The sequence below is a fragment of the Amphiura filiformis genome, unplaced genomic scaffold, assembly GCF_039555335.1.
Source record: "Amphiura filiformis unplaced genomic scaffold, Afil_fr2py scaffold_26, whole genome shotgun sequence".
NCBI classification, from domain to species: domain Eukaryota; kingdom Metazoa; phylum Echinodermata; class Ophiuroidea; order Amphilepidida; family Amphiuridae; genus Amphiura; species Amphiura filiformis.
In genome coordinates, this window is record NW_027305490.1 from 384,439 (window position 1) to 401,675 (window position 17,237).

Consider the following 17,237-nt stretch of genomic DNA (forward strand, 5'->3'; position numbering starts at 1 on the left):
TCTAATAACCAAATGTGACCTTTGTATCACCTCTAGTGACCTTGAAATGGCCTCCATCACGTAATCTTGCAAATGGCATGCAGTAGATGACATGCTTTTCTTACCTGGCGTACACACTCCACACGTTAGAGGGCAAGTCTCTTTGACAAGAGCAGTGTCACAAAATGCGCTATCTGCTGCACAATATCTGACGGACTTATCCACGCACGCTGACAGGAAAAAAACAACAAAATGTCATAATTAACCCGCAGCTTGCATGAAGACTTACATCAGAATATCCCGATCAATATTCAAGATACTTGGTGTGTAATAATAAGACAACAAAGTACAGTCGTGACCTTGAAATGACATCTGATGACGTTGAAATGACCTTGGACAAAGTTGTCACTTGGACAAACATCACATATTCTAATTTTCATTCGAATTGGACAAATTTGAATGTTACTCTCGGACCCAAATGCATCTAATACTAGAGCCTATTTGACATTATTCTGATGATCACAACAATAATATGCAGTAAATAGTAAATTCCAAGGTGTTTTTCAGTAATCGACCCTGTTTGACCTCTTCATGACCTTGAAATCCCAAGATTTTTTTTCATTTTCCCCTCATATCAAGGAGGGATTCTTTACTTAAAACCTAAGGCTAATCGGGCAAACTTTAACATTGGACCCATATGACCTACGATGACTTCCGATTGGTTTTTTCATGCTCCTCTCATATCAAGTAATCGGACATATTTTAAAAATTTGACCTTCATGACCTTTGACCTCAGATGAGGGTCCTTATTGAAGGTTACAACCACGTGGATTCAAAGAAGCCCAATATATCGGATACAAAGAAGAATTCACCATTGTTAGATTATTATTGCACCAAATAGTTGAAACTAGCATTTACCAAACAGTGGGCCAGTGGTTCTTTTGACAAGGCTTGGTGGTCATAGCATGGAATTGAGAGAAGGAGTAGCATGACGATTAATACGAAGATATGTTTTGGAGCTTCATATTTATGAGAAGCACGCGGCAAAACAGACTTGGCAAATGCTTCGCATTGGATATTGGGACTTAAAACCCAATATGATGCATGCATGGTCTTGGAACCACTTTGACCTCGGATGGAACTCGGTATTCTCCATACCGAGGATACTGAAGATTATTAATGTCGCGTGAAGATGCCACTGGCTTAATACCACCCGCCCTCTAAGATCTATTTGTTTTGAATTACCAGGCTGAGTTTCAGGGCACTACCACTGAAAGAGGCTTTGTCTGATAAACTACTGTTGACCTGCTTGACATGTTTGAAATACTGATAATAATGTTTGAAAATACTCATACAAATATCAGAATTATGACACTTCTTGGGGCGCTGACAGTAGAACACATTACACACTAAGGATTGAGGAATGAAAACAAATTGAGTGATGACTGTTGGCTGGCTCATATATATCCTGAACGAAATGCCCGCAATATGTACTGTCATTTCATATTGAAATTTTAGTTATAACCATAACAGTGGCGTAGGCCAGAGTGGGCGTAGGCCAGGAGCGCAGAGTCCCACAGAAAATTTTCAGGGACAAAATGGAGACGGTAAATAGTAAAATGTCCTTAAAATGGCTAAAAATGGGCCAAAAAATTGACAAATGAGGACGAAAATCTGGCTTGCGTCCTAAATGGGCACAGAACTTTGGCTTTGCTCCCTAAATGGTGACGAAAATTTGGCTTTGCCCCTCACATCAAATTCCGGGCTACACCACTGCATGATAACCAGAGGTGTTGTGGCTCAAAAGCCACGAATATCCGGTGACTGCATTGAAAATTGAATTGAATTGAATTGATGACCTCTGGATGACATTTTACCTCCATTATCTCTTTGAATTTTGACATGTTCTCTATTAGTGTATATATTTCTTTTTACCGGGTTTAACTGAAATTGTATCCGTATATTACCTTTGACCGCGAATGACCTCAGATAAATATTTTTCATGATCCCCTCAAATCAGAGAATGTTTGCACCAAGGTTTAGCCCAGTCAGAGGAATTTAACATCTGACCCGTAAATGGGCTTTCACTTTGAATGACCTTTTATTGATATTTTTCATGTTACCCACATAATGATGATTTATTTGCACCAGGTTTAAGCCCAATCGGACACATTTCAAGATTTGACCCGCACGGCTTTTAGTTCTAGCCTTTAACTAGCTGTTTTCTCTCACACCCTGATTAATATTCAATTGCCGAAGGTTGATTGTTACACACAGTTAGTCAAACAGAATAACATCTGATAATATACTCAAATTAAGGGATCCAAAATGAGCGTTTATTGCGTTTCGACAGTATTTTTTGTGGGACATGAGAGCACCTCAGACCTATCGAATTGCATTCTGAATACGAAGCGTGTCTTTCTGATATCAAATAATTTTCATTTTTTAAAAATCACAATATAATACAAATTTTATGACAAATTATAAAAATTTGATATTTTTCAAATTTTTGATATATAACAGTCCTCGAAGTAAATTATATAAATCTAATGATATTTTCTTAAAGTGTATGTAGCAGGGAGGAAAAGCCAACGGTCAATTGAAAATTTTGACATTTCATATTGAAGATATGGATTTTTTTCCCAAAAATACCTAATTTTTTTTTGGTGTTTTGGGAAAAAAATCCATATCTTCAATACGAAAGGTCAAAATTTTCAATTGATCGTCGGCTTTTCATCCCACCTATACACTTTAAGTATAAATCATCAGATTTATAAAGTTTACTTCAAGTACTGTTAAATATCAAAAATATCAATTTTAATGATTTGCCATAAAATGTGTATTAAATTGCGAATTTCAAAAATCAAAATTATTTGATATCAGAATGACATTCTTCGTATTCAGAATGCAATTCGATATGTCTGATGTGCTCTAATGTCCCAAAATAAATACTGTTCAAACGTTCATACCCCAGCCCTTAAAGCAGTGAGCTCTTACCATCTGCGATCTGCAATCGTTGTCCATCGATCTCGAGTGGTTTGTAGTCTTTGAACCATTCCACACCTGGCGTGGGATTGCCTTCAGCTTCACATACCATTGCACCTCGAAGTCCATTCTCTATAACTTCTATGCTTGGATCTGTTAAAATCTCAGGGAAACCTTCAGGTAAAAATCTCTCTGGAAAAAAAGGAAGAAAAAAAGGTTATTAGTTTTGATATTTGGATTGGGAATTAAAAGGGCCTGCTTCACATGTTTCTGTCAGCAGAGAACCTATACGGAGAACTTGTTATTTCATGTGCGTGATATTAAGGAAGATGTAAAAAGGGTTGTGGTATAAGGAGACTATTGGGAATGTACCTGGCTTTTCGGTGACTATATCATACAGGGTGAGTAAAAAAAAAGTGCAATAGAGAAAAGAATCCTTTTTTTTTTAAACCGAGTTGAACCTTTTAGGTTTTAAAACATTTTATAAATAACATATCCATTAGTATTCTTGTGTGAAAAAAATCAAGAAAAAAAATTATGACACATTTTATAGCGATACCCAATTTTAATGTTTGTCCATTTTCCTAACCTCATTGGCATTGAAATAAAATGGAGCACCCAAAGTGTTATTGCCCTTGGTCTTGTTTAAGGAGAAGAAACATTATTTGTTGTTATATTTTCATTTCCCCTTTTAATACTTTAAAGATGTTTATTCTCTATCAAAAACATATATATTTGTAGGCGGGTTTTTCAAATTTCGAAATGAAATGCGCGCAAATTGAAGTGGAGTGAATTACAAAATATCCAGTAAGTTGGACATATTGGGATTTAAAAACAAAACTTGAGTTGGAGTCGAGTAAGGTATGAAGGACTTAAAGTAATGTTAGAAAGTTTGTTTGAACAGAAAAAAAGAGATTAAAATGACGCAAAAATCAACCTTATTTAAGTTAAAGTCAGTTAGCATTCATCCGACCATTTCGGAATATTGTCATATGCAGACCCTGGCCATATGATTTTTCTTAATAGCGCCATCTATCCTCATATCTCCTATACCTTAAAATAATTCCTTACACTTTTTAAAATATAGAAATAATAGTACTACAATATAAAATGGGTTTCCAATTCTTGCTCATTTTAAAGCAAATACAACACAAGGAATTTCCGAGACTCTTAAGGAAGTTGAGTCGTTTATCGCATATCAACATATTTAATCTTTTGTTCATTTTGCCAATAACAATCATTAAATCGCGTTATTGTTCTGCTTCAAATAGATTTTATGGTTATATTTGAGGTAGACCTCGTTTTGTCATGGAAAGGTAAAGAAACACAAGGAAGTCGTATACTCACGTTTTTTCCTTACTTTGTTACTCTATTTACTCGAGTAATTGATTGATCAGTTGTTAAAATTAAAATGATACATTGCATACCGAGTTTTGATTCAATATAAATATACATAATATAAAAAAAATTGAGGGTAAGTATGTGAAATCTTTTATCAATGGGATAAAGTAGGACCTAATATGTAGGCGCACCTTTGCTGCAAATTGATGACAACGCTCATTATAGTTCGATTTTCTAAAGAAATGTACCGTAGACATACCGCCACACAGGGCCTACGTGTTTTCTTTTAATATCGCTTAATGATTGTGATCATTTCCCGCCATATAGCAAAAAAACATCACACAAAGCCGAGCTGAAATGTCACCCAAAGATAACAATGATTCATCAGACGCTAAAGAAATATGATTTTTTTTTGGTAGGCATTAGTGCAAATTTGACAGTTTTTCAGGGCGATAGGCACATTCCCGGGGCACATTCAGATAGACCTATGTGTGTTTCCAAAAGAAACGCATCACTTTACGCTATCCGTCATATTTTTAGATAGAAGTATTAATTTGCAGTCAGTAAGGTGTTGCTGTTGGGTAAATGCTCTAAAAGTGTTCTAACAATCCAGGTATTCCCTTTAGAGATATGATCCCTGCAAGTAAGCAACGCAAAAACCCATGTTCCTACATTTCGGCACTAATAATCGCAAAGCCGGCACTACGGTGCGCATAATTCGTGAGAACTTAATAAGATTTTGAGGACAACCGAAATTTAATTTGTACCAAATTTCTTGTAAAAACGATTTGCGCTAAATCGGATAATTATATTTTCATTATCTTCATTTTAATCTGCCGGTCATTCAATTTTGAGCTGAACTAACTGTTTAAAAGTAGTTAGGCCTATAAAAACAGATTGAAACAATAATACAAAAATGTCGAGAAAGGAAACTTTTTGAGAAACAAATTACAAAGTTCTGGTCATCTTAGAGAAAATAGGCGGTCATTCGGGGAGAATAAAACGGGGGACAGCAAAAAAGAGTGTCATTGTTGAGAGGGATTTAAAAAATGTGGATCAAGGTGGTCGCACATCCCTGCATGTCAGCCTTTGACCCCCCCCCCCCTCAATTTCTATCCACTGTCATGACTCATGACTGTGAGTCTGTGATTCTTCTTTTTTTCTTTGTAATTTCTTCTTTACATTATATTAAAGGTCCATGTAAACCATTACATTCATGAGTGGGCCCGAGTGAGTGGGATGAGTTCAACAGATAGTTCAAGTTCTATAGCATCGTGTAAGTTTCATGTAACGTAACTCAAGTAAGTGAATTCGAGCAGGACACATGTGAATGTTTATTTACTCATCTCACCAGGAAACTTACTCTAACATCCGAGGGTTCAGGACGATGCGTAGATTGATATAGTCTATTCAATTTCATATTGGCCACATTGGCGAGGGTACGATGCTTTTTTTAATCACTCGTATTTAGTAATGGAAATAATATTTGATTTATTCAACTTTCTCATATAGCTGGAAATTAATCCATTTTGAAAACCAAGAAAGTTAACTGTTCTCGTGAATTTGCAAAGAAATAAACTTTGCTTTTTAATGTTTTTTTTTTTTTTGTTTTTGTTTTTTTGTTGTTGTTATTTATTTTTATTTTTTTTATTTTTAGGTTGGGCCATACAGGGCTACATATGGTATCCATCGTTTAATCACACTTGAGAAACCCATTATTTACCTTATTTTATGTTTGATTTTTGCTAGTAATACACCCACGACACCTAATGCTAAATAGAAGAAGAGTTAGGAAGTATAACATGTAACGAGAAAATCAGTATCTTGTGGCCAGTTTAGAAATAATCATACTATTAATGTCCTGGAGTCATAGCTCGCCAGTCGTGCCAAAATAATTCGTTAAAACACGTTACAAATTCCACCGCATTTACCTGTGTTTTAAAACCAACACAAGATTGTAGTTCCGACGTTTAGTAAATTAGGCTTAATTGGGCACCCCGCGTAGTTTTGGTGACCCGATACTATGCTGTGTCTCAAATTTGGGTGGCCTTTGGTAGACTTTTCTCATATATAGTTGAAATATGGAATTTAGAATTCAGCAATATGTATTTTATTTTAAAGACAAGAAAAATCAGTTGGCATTCTGAAATAAAGTTATGTGAAGTTATGTGGTAGTGTATTCACTAATTTTTGAAAATTTATAGCGTCATTTTAGACCCAGTATTTCATTTCGAACCATTTTGACTCATTTCACAATTTACAAGCATGCTCCCAAACTTAGTAGCAATATGATAATTTGATGGGCATATATAACGGAAACATGTCCTACTTCAGTTGAGATATAAATAGGGAACCTACATTACGATGTATAAACAATGATGATAAGAATGATTTCATGATCGCCTTGAACGTGATCCCGGACGTATAATAAATGGATTTCAAGTGTTTTAAAGGGGCATTTCGAGATCCACAGCCTAATCCCCCCACTCTTCACACACAAAATGAGATTTTTATACCACTGCAGATGAATTTGTGTAGCAAACATAAACATATCGTCAAACGAAATTATAATACAGTATAATAATCATTGCATAACTCGTAAACGAGAAATCGGAATCAAATGAAATTAAGGAATAAGCGTTCAAGTGGCTATCCGCTGAAAAATGTCATAAAAAGAGGATGCTATAGGATCACGAAATACTCCTTCAATTGGGGTGTTTCCATAACCTGACCACCTTTTCTGACTACCTTTTCTGACCACCTTTTCTGACCATCTTTTTTGACCATCTTTTTTGACATTATTTCGATGTTTGCTTCATTTTTATTATCTTTACACTTTGCACAATAATGTTGTACCATTCTGGATGTTAAGTGACATAAAATTGAAATTATCAAGTTTAATTGGTTTTGTTTTTCACAGGGCAGTTAACTTCTCAGTTTAGAGAGGAGGCAATTGTCATTTCATGTAGCTGTTGTGTTATCAAATGTTTTTGTTTTCTGTTGAAATAAATTGAAATGTTTTTGGATTGGGTTGTTTCTGATGACTTTAATTGTGTAGGATGGAAAAGTTTGAAGTTTTTGTTACAATGATGATTTCAATGGACATGCCATGACCAGCTGACCATGCAGGTGAATGACAGCATGGGTATGACCAATGCTAGGTAACTCCTTAGCCATGTTAGCCCAGGCTCCAGAGGAAGTATGATATTTATAGCAGTATGAATAATTCTGAGCCAACGTGACATCATTTGGCTGAATACGTGTAGCATTTCAATATTCCTCAGTAGCTACATGGCTTATAAGAATAAAATCGCTAATTCTACAAAATCCGGTGCCAATCCACTAAAAAAATAGAAAAAATAAAAGTTGTTCAAAAATACCTGCTTTTTTGTTTATTAAGAGTAAATGTATCACTACTTTCAGATGTAAAAAATTGCCAACACCACTTGTATATTTTTCTTTCAGGAAGTCATGATGTTTTTTAACACTAAAACTCAATGTAATGTGAGCTACGTTACCGACTACAAAATGGGCTGGTTTTACTCAATCCAAGGTCATAAAAAGCAATCTAAAGATCACTTGAGTGAAATGTAAAACAGATTTCACCATTTCATAGAAGTTTTGAAGATGCGTAAATGAGTGTGTAACGTAGCTCACAGTAACGTAGTTCACTGGTTTTAATGTTTTTAATGTGATTTGCGAACGTTAGAACGTTATGTCGGTTAATTATAATATAAATGGGGTTCGACCACTGGTAGCTTTCACATATTATTAGGAAGTACATCTAATACAAGTGCATACTATAGAATCCTGGTAACGTAGCTCACCAATCTTAACATGGTCGGTCGAAATTTCAATGTTTACAACATTTCTATGCCAAAAATGCTACAGCATCACGATTTTTACTGTCATTTTTAAAAACCTATGAGTGTTTCCTTTCAAAAACCGCAAATTACATTGATACCTCTGTTTTACTTCTTTCCAATAACGTGTGTTAAAAAGGGTAACGTAGCTCACAGCGTTTTGGTGGAAAGTGCAATTTATTTTAGAATTACACAAAGACGTTTTAATCACTAAAAAATAATGTTGATAAACAATATGATGGTGCGTTATCTAATTAAAAAACAACAAATATGTAAAGAAATCGCATTTATTCAAAGAAAATATTCAGGGTTAGATGTGACACTTGAGCAGTGGAAACGCATTTTGAGCGATTCTTGAGCCTTTGCAAGGGTTAATCAGGCTGAAGAAAGCATTTAAAGTATGGAAAACTATATATGTCCGTGTAGATCTCGTTGAGTTCTACCAGAAAAACAACATATTTGATGCCCTAAATGCTCGACAAAGTGTTTGTGGACCAAAGAACGGAAAAAAGGCCATTGGCACCGGATTTTGTAGAATGAGCGTGTACAGGGTGTCTAAAATACCCCAGATAATTTCATTTTTATGGTTATTATCACTATAAGATGTGTTTATATGGATAGGCCAATCTCAGGTAGCAGGCATATGAATGCTTGTAAAATCTTTTAACGGAAGCGACCACTAAGTTCTACTAATATACTAATTATAGTTTTGCATCGACAGCTTCAATGACAACAAATCGTTATCACTCTACTATCAGGTGTATTCCATATAGTCATGATAGTTGACTTTGGAACACCCTCTATCTTACATATGATTTGACATGGTTGAAAATGGTCACCAAATTAATTTCAACCTGGTAATCCTCAATAATCTCATTATCCTCAAAGGTTTTCAGATTTTATCAATGACCGCACATTTCTACAGCATGATCAGGATTTTGCTCTTAAGGGTAGACGAGGTATTGTTGGTCGAAGCAACCCAAAAATCGATTTTCATTATCTAGATCAATATATTATTTAAAAATAACACCTTGATGTTTTGCAAAAGTTCATTCTACAAACCGTATACTTTGCAATCTTGCTTAATTTATTGTTGTTAATAACTTATACGTTTTACAAAAGTGTTGTTGTTTCAGCCCTCTTTACAACGTAACTCAAGAACCGCAGCACCTATAAAAGTATATCTGTGATATTTTAATTCTTCTACACGCTCGCTATGAATTGAGCAATGCAGTTTTTGTCAAAGCTCACTACCATTCGTAAGATGCTGTGAACTACCAAATCACAACAGTTTAAAATAGTTAATAACCTTAAAGCTTGTCTGTATGATCTATGGTATGATTATTACCATATCATGATACATGCATGCTTAAAGTTATTCCAAAAGTTATTCTTTTATGTACATGTACAGAAACAATTAATTTTACTATAACCCCTATGATGCGAGATTTGGTTAAAGGCCCATTCAGACGATCGTAAAAATCATCACAATTCAGATGTTGGTACCTCTGTCATTGTCATAAATGTGCTAACATGTAGCCTGCTAGTGGTTCAGCCGAAAGCCGCGTATTTAAGACAAAATAAGGCATTATACATGAATCTATTTGAATGGGGGCTTCAGCTTAGTCAATACTGCTGTTTTCTTTGTTATTTGCCCAATTTTGTATTTCAAAAATACTAAATGACAATTTGAATGACGCATTCTTCACTTTTAAGCAATTTATAAACAATTTTATTTTTTTTACACTTTCGCTGGGATCACTGAATGGGACTTTAACAATTAGCGACATTATTATAACCTGAAAGCGAACAAAAACCATCATGATTATTTTACACATAATATAGCTATCTTCAGTAGACAGCGGTTTCAAACGTGACACAATTCTTTGGCACAATACTGTAGTCTTCAATTATTTTTTTGAGGGGTTCAAATTTCATATTCGGGGGCTCCAATTGAATTGCCCCTATGGTACCGGCCTTTTTTTTTTTTTTTAATTTATTTATTTATATGGCTTGTGACGATTGTCACAAAACTCCATGAGACCATAAACATGATCAATATGTTATCTCAAGTCTGACGCGTGACGTGCTGTTTTGCCCCAACTTGTGAGATCGTCCGACGAGATAACACACATATAATGTTTTTCTTACTCATTTATTAAGACCATTGATATGCCCTACCCTCGTATAAAATCAAAGCAGGAGAAGGCCCTACTAAGCCTGTCGATCGTAGCGTTTCTACGAACACTATGGACGACAATGGCCTCATTCCAATTGCATAGTTCAATAACCTCAATTAAACAATCATAGTGCAAAATTTGACCTCAAGTTGCAGGGTATGAGATTTTGTATCCAAATTGTCAAAGGTCATTCAATGAATGTTCAAATGTATTGGGGTTAAAGAACTTTGCCCTGATAGATGAGCATGTTGTGCTTCCTAGTGGAAGATCTGTTATAGGAAATGAAAGCCATCAGAATCAATTAGAGTCACTCATGACAAATGGTGGTATAGTTGAAACTGACTTCTCAATTTAGTGCCCTGATCATACATACATACCTCATCATATACAGAGGACCCTTTCCAAGCATGCAGTGCAACTATCTTCAGAAGACAGCACGTCTATTAACTAATTCCATTGAGCATTGATTGCACGTTATAAATCCTCTTTCAAACTGGTACTTGTTTGGATTTAATTTATTGTTAAATTGAGAAAATAAATGTAACACATTATGTTAACTTTATTCTCTATTGCATGGACATGTATGGTGGAAAGCATGATTCCGGCAAAGTCTTCTGCAAATCCGCTCAGAATGTGCGGCAGGAAACTATGACGCTGAGACAATGAGCTTTCCCCGTTTAAATCCATACACCCCCTGTGAAAGACATGACCCTTATTCTCCCATACAGGGGATGTATATTTCAAATGGAGTTACACATATTCAGGTAACCCCATTTGAAATCTGCACTCCCTGTATTGGAGGTTTAAGGTCATATTAAGTTCTATATTGGGTGTGTATGGATTTCAATAAGGTGTAGCCTAATCTGTACGTAATTATTACTCTTACAATATTACTTCTTAACATGAAACATTTCACGCGATGCTGTCATCTAAACTTCGAAATAACACAAATGTAAAGGAGTATTTCGTGATCCTAGCATCCACTTTTTATGAAATTTTCAGTAGATGTCCACGAAGAGAGCTTATTCCCAAAATTTCAGTTGATTCCGATTTTGCGTTTACGAGTTATGCATGACTCTGTGTATTACACTGCTCACTGAGACAATGTGTTGTAATTTCGTTCTGGTGTACCAGAACGTAATTCAAATTTCACGATATTTTTCCAAACGAAATAATTTGCAAGAAATTTTTTGTACATAAACAGCATGTAGCCAGAGGTTTCCAATCTCAAGTTTTTTTAGAAACGTGAGGGGGGATGATGCTGTGGATCACAGAATGGCCCTTTAAGTTGAACTATATCTTATTTTTAATTACTTTTCTGTACACAACAATGACAACGGTTGCTTTAAATTCTTTTCAAATCATGTCTATATCTTCGCGAAAAATAAATCTGAATCTGAAAAGCAATCTGTGTTTGATGCTTTGTAATTTGTCTGTATTTAAACTAGAACATTCTTTTATGATGTTATTTGTAAACATTGTACATAGTTAGATAATGTTTTGACAAGCAAAAGCCAAATAGGAATGTAAAAGATGAACGTGTTTAATATCTAAAAGCCCATAGAGATAAAACCGCTGGGTTAACCCTAGACTTATGGAAACTTTTGGCCCTAGATATTTATATCTAGTTTTGTACAATTAATAAAAAATGTTTTTACTTGCGAATTTTTTTGTTACGTTGCCCAAAATAATGAGGGTAAAAAAAGGTTTTGAGGATTTTCTCCAGAACTGATCATTTGTGCCCAAATTTGACTTCATGGATTGATTTTTCAAGTCTTTGCCATTCTATGTATACTTTTATAGACCAATAATTTAGCAGTTATGAGGACCAATGTTTGCATAATCCAGAGTTAAGACCAACCTTAAAATGTACTCTCTATTCAATTTGCGTTGACAAACATGACAAATAGAAAATGCACAGAATGAGTACAATCATGCCTTCTAAAACAGTCATTATTTTGAGGACCGTTAGTTTATTTTAAGTAGACAGCAGTAAAGGCATTAATATAGAGCCTGATAATTACTTGTATTATCCTTATCCTAAGTGGTGAGAGACCTGGGAAATCGCAGGAATTGCAAACTCTTGATTAAAAGGGCATTTCGTGATCCACAGCATCAATTTATCCTCCCACTCTTCTCAAAAAAAGTTGAGATTTTTATACAACTGGAAACCTCTGGCTACATAATGTTTATGTACAAAACAAAAAATTTATTGCAGATTAATTCGTTTAGCAAAAATATCGCGAAATTTGAATTACGTTCTGGTACATCAGAACGAAATTACAACACATTGTCTATGGTGCAGTGTAATACACACACTCAAGCATAACTCGCAAGCGCAAAATGGGAATCAAATTAAATTTTGGGAATATGTTTTTTCTTGGATATCTACTGACAAATGTAATAAAAAGAGGATGCTAAAATCACGTAATACTCTGGGATTTGCAAAGGTATTATAAGATGACAAGGTTGATAAGGTCATCACATTTTAAATTGATCATGATCAGATCTGAGCTGTAAAACCGTTTCTTAGCTGTAGAAGTAATAATAAATAAATTTATATAGCGCTTTTTTCCAGAGAATTTCCAAAAGTACATGTATATATTAAGTAAAAGATGTGGCGTCTTGCAATTGCGTGTATAAAGTACGTCAAAAAACAAACAAATAGAAACATAATCTAGTCTTAAGATTGAATGAGGCATGGCTTCCAGCGATTGATACTTAGTAACTCATCAAACAAACCAAAGTTATATATCGTAATGCTTGACCATCCCTGGGATCAAACAGCATGAAACTGTCATATAATACTATGGGTGGTTTTATTTTGTTGCCCCTGTTGTTGTTTTTAGGTCATGAAGTCCCGTTAAGCAATATCTGTTTGTTGACTATTGACTATTTTCACATAACTAACAATTAAAAAGTCAGTAGCTCTTGGAATAATTTTACAAGAGCGAAATGAAAATCATTGATTTTACTGTAGAAACCAATAGTGGGCCTCACCCCCCCCCCCTCCCTAAGGTGATCTTTGATGGCCAGTCCTACCTGGGTAAGGTGCTGGGTGTAAAATGAGCCCAAAGGATGGATCTACGATTAGCTCTCAGGTCGTTTGGGCGTAAACGCGTGCGTTTCAAGTTTTACGACGGATAAAAATTTACACCCCCTGTGTTAGTTCTAGGGTTAAACCCCACATTGGAAATCATAGTTTGTCAGGAAAAGAGCAGACCAGATCATGCATGAGTAGCCCAGATGAGTACGTTTATTTCACCTTCAATTCTGTGCGGAAACAACAGGAAGGAAAAACCAATGCCCATTTACTTCGGCCAATCTGGAAATGTTTTTACGTCGAAAATGTAGTTTAAGTTAGATCCGGGAGTTATAAAGAAGAGGGGCAAGGTATACCAACTTGATGTGGGGAAAAAAATAAAATACAGACTAAACGGTACGCAGAGGGGGACAAAAACACCTAATGTAGGCTCAAAAAGAGTATTTTCAATAACTATCTTTTGTAAACAACTGAAACTTGTAAAAAAAAGTGGGTAATGGTGGATCCAACGGACGAGGACACAAAACATATCAAGGACCAATAAATGATACAAGAGGATACCTTGAATATACGAACAACTAGAAAGAAAAGGGACAAGGTATACCAACTTGATGTGGGGAAACAAGTAGAATACAGACTAAACGGTGCCTTGTTTGGTTTATCGTGTCACAGTGATGTTAATCACTTGTTCTAGTGTACTTTTGTATTCCCATTCATCCCAGTTGTTTTTGTTGGTTTAACACTTCTGTAGGCCTTGTAATTTTTGTCTATCGAACTTTACCTACTTCTGTGCCTACATTAGTTGTTTTTTGTCCCCCTCTGTGTACCAGTTAGTTTGTATTTTACTTGTTTCCCCACATCAAGTTGATATACATTGCTCTTTTCCTTCTAGTTGTTTGTATATTCAAGGTATCCTCTTGTATCATTTATTGGTCCTTGATGTGTTTTGTCCTTGATGTGTTTTGTGTCCTCATCCGTTAGATTCACCATTGTCCACTTTTTTTTATAGTTTCAGTTGTTTACGAAAGATAAATTGCAAAATACTCTTTTTGAATTTTGCATTATGAACCCATTTAGATCTACAATTTTTAAACTTCAACAGTACATTTTAGCTTGAGACCCGAGTTCAACCATTGACACTGCCATTATCTCAGTTCTTACTCCATAATCATGATAATCCCTGCTGAGCAATTTGCGTTGGCTGTCATTTTCTATTATACCCTTTGTGGGTTTGACCATTGGATGTCATCTAGTGTCTACCCATTGACTTAACAAATGATCTCACACAGCACGAGAAAGTAATCAATGCTGGCGGCAACACACCTTTAAGATCAACGTCAAGTATAAGCCCTTCCCAGAATGCATGACGTGTAACATACTAAAGAACTACACGCATAGTTCATTAATGTTGTGCCAGGACCCCGAACCAGGCCAATGACAGAGGCTCATAATAACAGGACACAATGTAGGTATAATTCTCCATCATATTTGACTTACGGTTCCTGAAGGCCCCATGTGACATGGGGGAAAATGGGAGCTCACACAAAAACAGCCAGATTTCCTAAAATAACGACAAAATTCTGCAAAATTATGATAAATGAGGAGAAGTGCTGCTAAATATGTGTGATTTACCATTTCCCCCATGTGACATGGGGCCTTCCTGAGATGGACAAGAGAACACCTCTTCTCAAAAGTCGATTTTAGAGTCAAACAACTCTGACATGTGGCTTGAGGTCCATTTCTCAGACTTCCGACCAATCTTGCGATTGGTTTAGTACACCATGAATAGAATAGAAAAATTGCAAATCGTCAGTTTTTGAGGCCCATGGGGTCCATTTCACTAAACTTTTAAGTTTAACCCTTCGTAACTCAAGTAACCATTTGTAAAGTTTCGAATACCCAATACTAGACGTAACTTTACGAATGGTCCTGTAGTAAACCCCTATTATTTACGATACCGTTCGTAAGTAAGTTATGAAATGGAACTTCGACTCGTCGTAAGTTACGAATGATTTCGAGACTTACGAAGCTTCGTAGAGTTTAGTGAAATGAACCCCTGGTTAACTATCACATTCCGCATCAAAGCATTATCAACATTGCATGGTGGGATGTTAGTAAACTATCTCCACATTCAATAAGATCATGTCATGTGGAGGAATCAACTTTCTTCATGGAAATCACCAACTGGATGTATAATTGGCTCCCGATATGTAAAGCGTTTGACATAGATAAAGGTCAAATATGAAAACATTCTTCATTTCCCACATCTATTATAGTCAATTATGTCATGTAATACGCAAAAACATGCTTTATATTTCTAGAACATTGCTGGTAGAAATCGGTAAAATATCGGACAAATCAGTACGTGACGGTTCCCGTTTATCCGGGCCGTTTATCTTATGCATAATCTGGTTTGCCGCAATTGCATAGCGTTATACAACATGTACAATAAAGAATAAAAGATTACTATTTAAAAAGAAGCTACATGAATAATAATAATGATAATAATAATAATAAGATATTTTAATGAGGTTGCTTCAGCATTTTAGTCAATGCTCTATCATGTCTATGTAATGTAATTGTGTACTGATAAAGTCAATCTACGCTCTCTTTTTGTGTTACAGGGCAGGCATGGCAGGGTGTTCCTGAAAAAAATGTATCGTCGGGAACTGGTTGTTTTGGGTACTTTAACGCATAAACCAAATGTAACTAAATAACTGATGATGTAGAGGAACATATATCAGCTATCACATACTTTTTGAATTTTGACAATAGACCGCTCCGTTTTTAAAATAAAAGTTAGGAAACTCCCTCATTTTCAAGGATTCACGGATTCAAATTTCAATTAATAAAATTCTTCAATTTAGTAATTTCAATAACGATATTGTCAAAATTCAAAAAGTCAATTGTCAAAATCCACAATTAGTTGTGGTGTTAAAATACATAACAATTACGTTTCCGACGATACAGTTCTTTCAGGGACACCCTGTACACAGAGCTGCATTTCAGCCGACTGTCATTTGTTTCTGTAAATAGACGCGAGTTTGAAATATTTAATAGATTTAAAAAGGCAGTTATTATGCTTTGAATTTCCGGCAAACTAACTTCACATTTCCCGTGACAAAGTGACAAAAATGCGTGATGAATACTATTCATTGAATAGTCAATATACAGAGTTGAAAGAAGCACCATGCTATCTTCATGAGATAATTGGGTGAAAGACTTTGTTAAATTTGGACCGAACCGAAAAAGGTTTATAAGCATTGCATGGCATTTTTGTTTCTCACAAAATAACTTATTTCATATCAAAGGTGTATACCTTTGATGTGAAGGAACAAAGACATTGTAAAATCTCCAAAGACGGTTTTGTTTAAAACGAGGCAACACTCAATCGGTTCCTCGATACTACATGTACGGTACTACGTTTATGACATAATAGATGGCAAAGTTCTAGTGGTAACTAATATCTTCCTAAGTAACAGGAATTAAAAATGGCGAAGAGCTTTTTGGTCCCTCCAAAAGATTTCAGCACTGGAGCCAAAGGGTTTATTGTGATCAGGTTTTGGACATAAAAGATTACTATTTAAACATGTTAAAAAGAGGCTACATGAATAATAATAATAATAAATTATTTTAATGGGGTTGCTTCAACATTTTAGTCAATGCTCTATCATGTCTATGTTTAATAGTATATGTGATGTAATGGTGTCTGATGAAGTCAATCTACGCTCTCTTTTTGTGTTTCACAGAGTTGCATTTTAGCCGACTGTCACTTGTTTCTGTAAATAGACGCGAGTTTGAAATAGTTAATAGATTTAAAAAGGCAGTTATTATGCTTTGAATTTC

General features: G+C 35.2%; 1 protein-coding gene across 1 annotated transcript in view; it reads right to left on the reverse strand.

The window, feature by feature from the left end:
* The window catches only part of LOC140143716 (twitchin-like), a 108,944-nt gene that overhangs the window by 70,811 nt on the left and 20,896 nt on the right, over positions 1-17,237 (reverse strand). Inside the window, exons 3-4 of the mRNA XM_072165529.1 lie at positions 2,977-3,156; positions 105-209 (exon numbers count right to left, since the gene is read on the reverse strand). Coding sequence (XP_072021630.1) covers positions 105-209; positions 2,977-3,156 — 285 coding nt within the window. The remainder of the gene's footprint in view (positions 1-104; positions 210-2,976; positions 3,157-17,237) is intronic.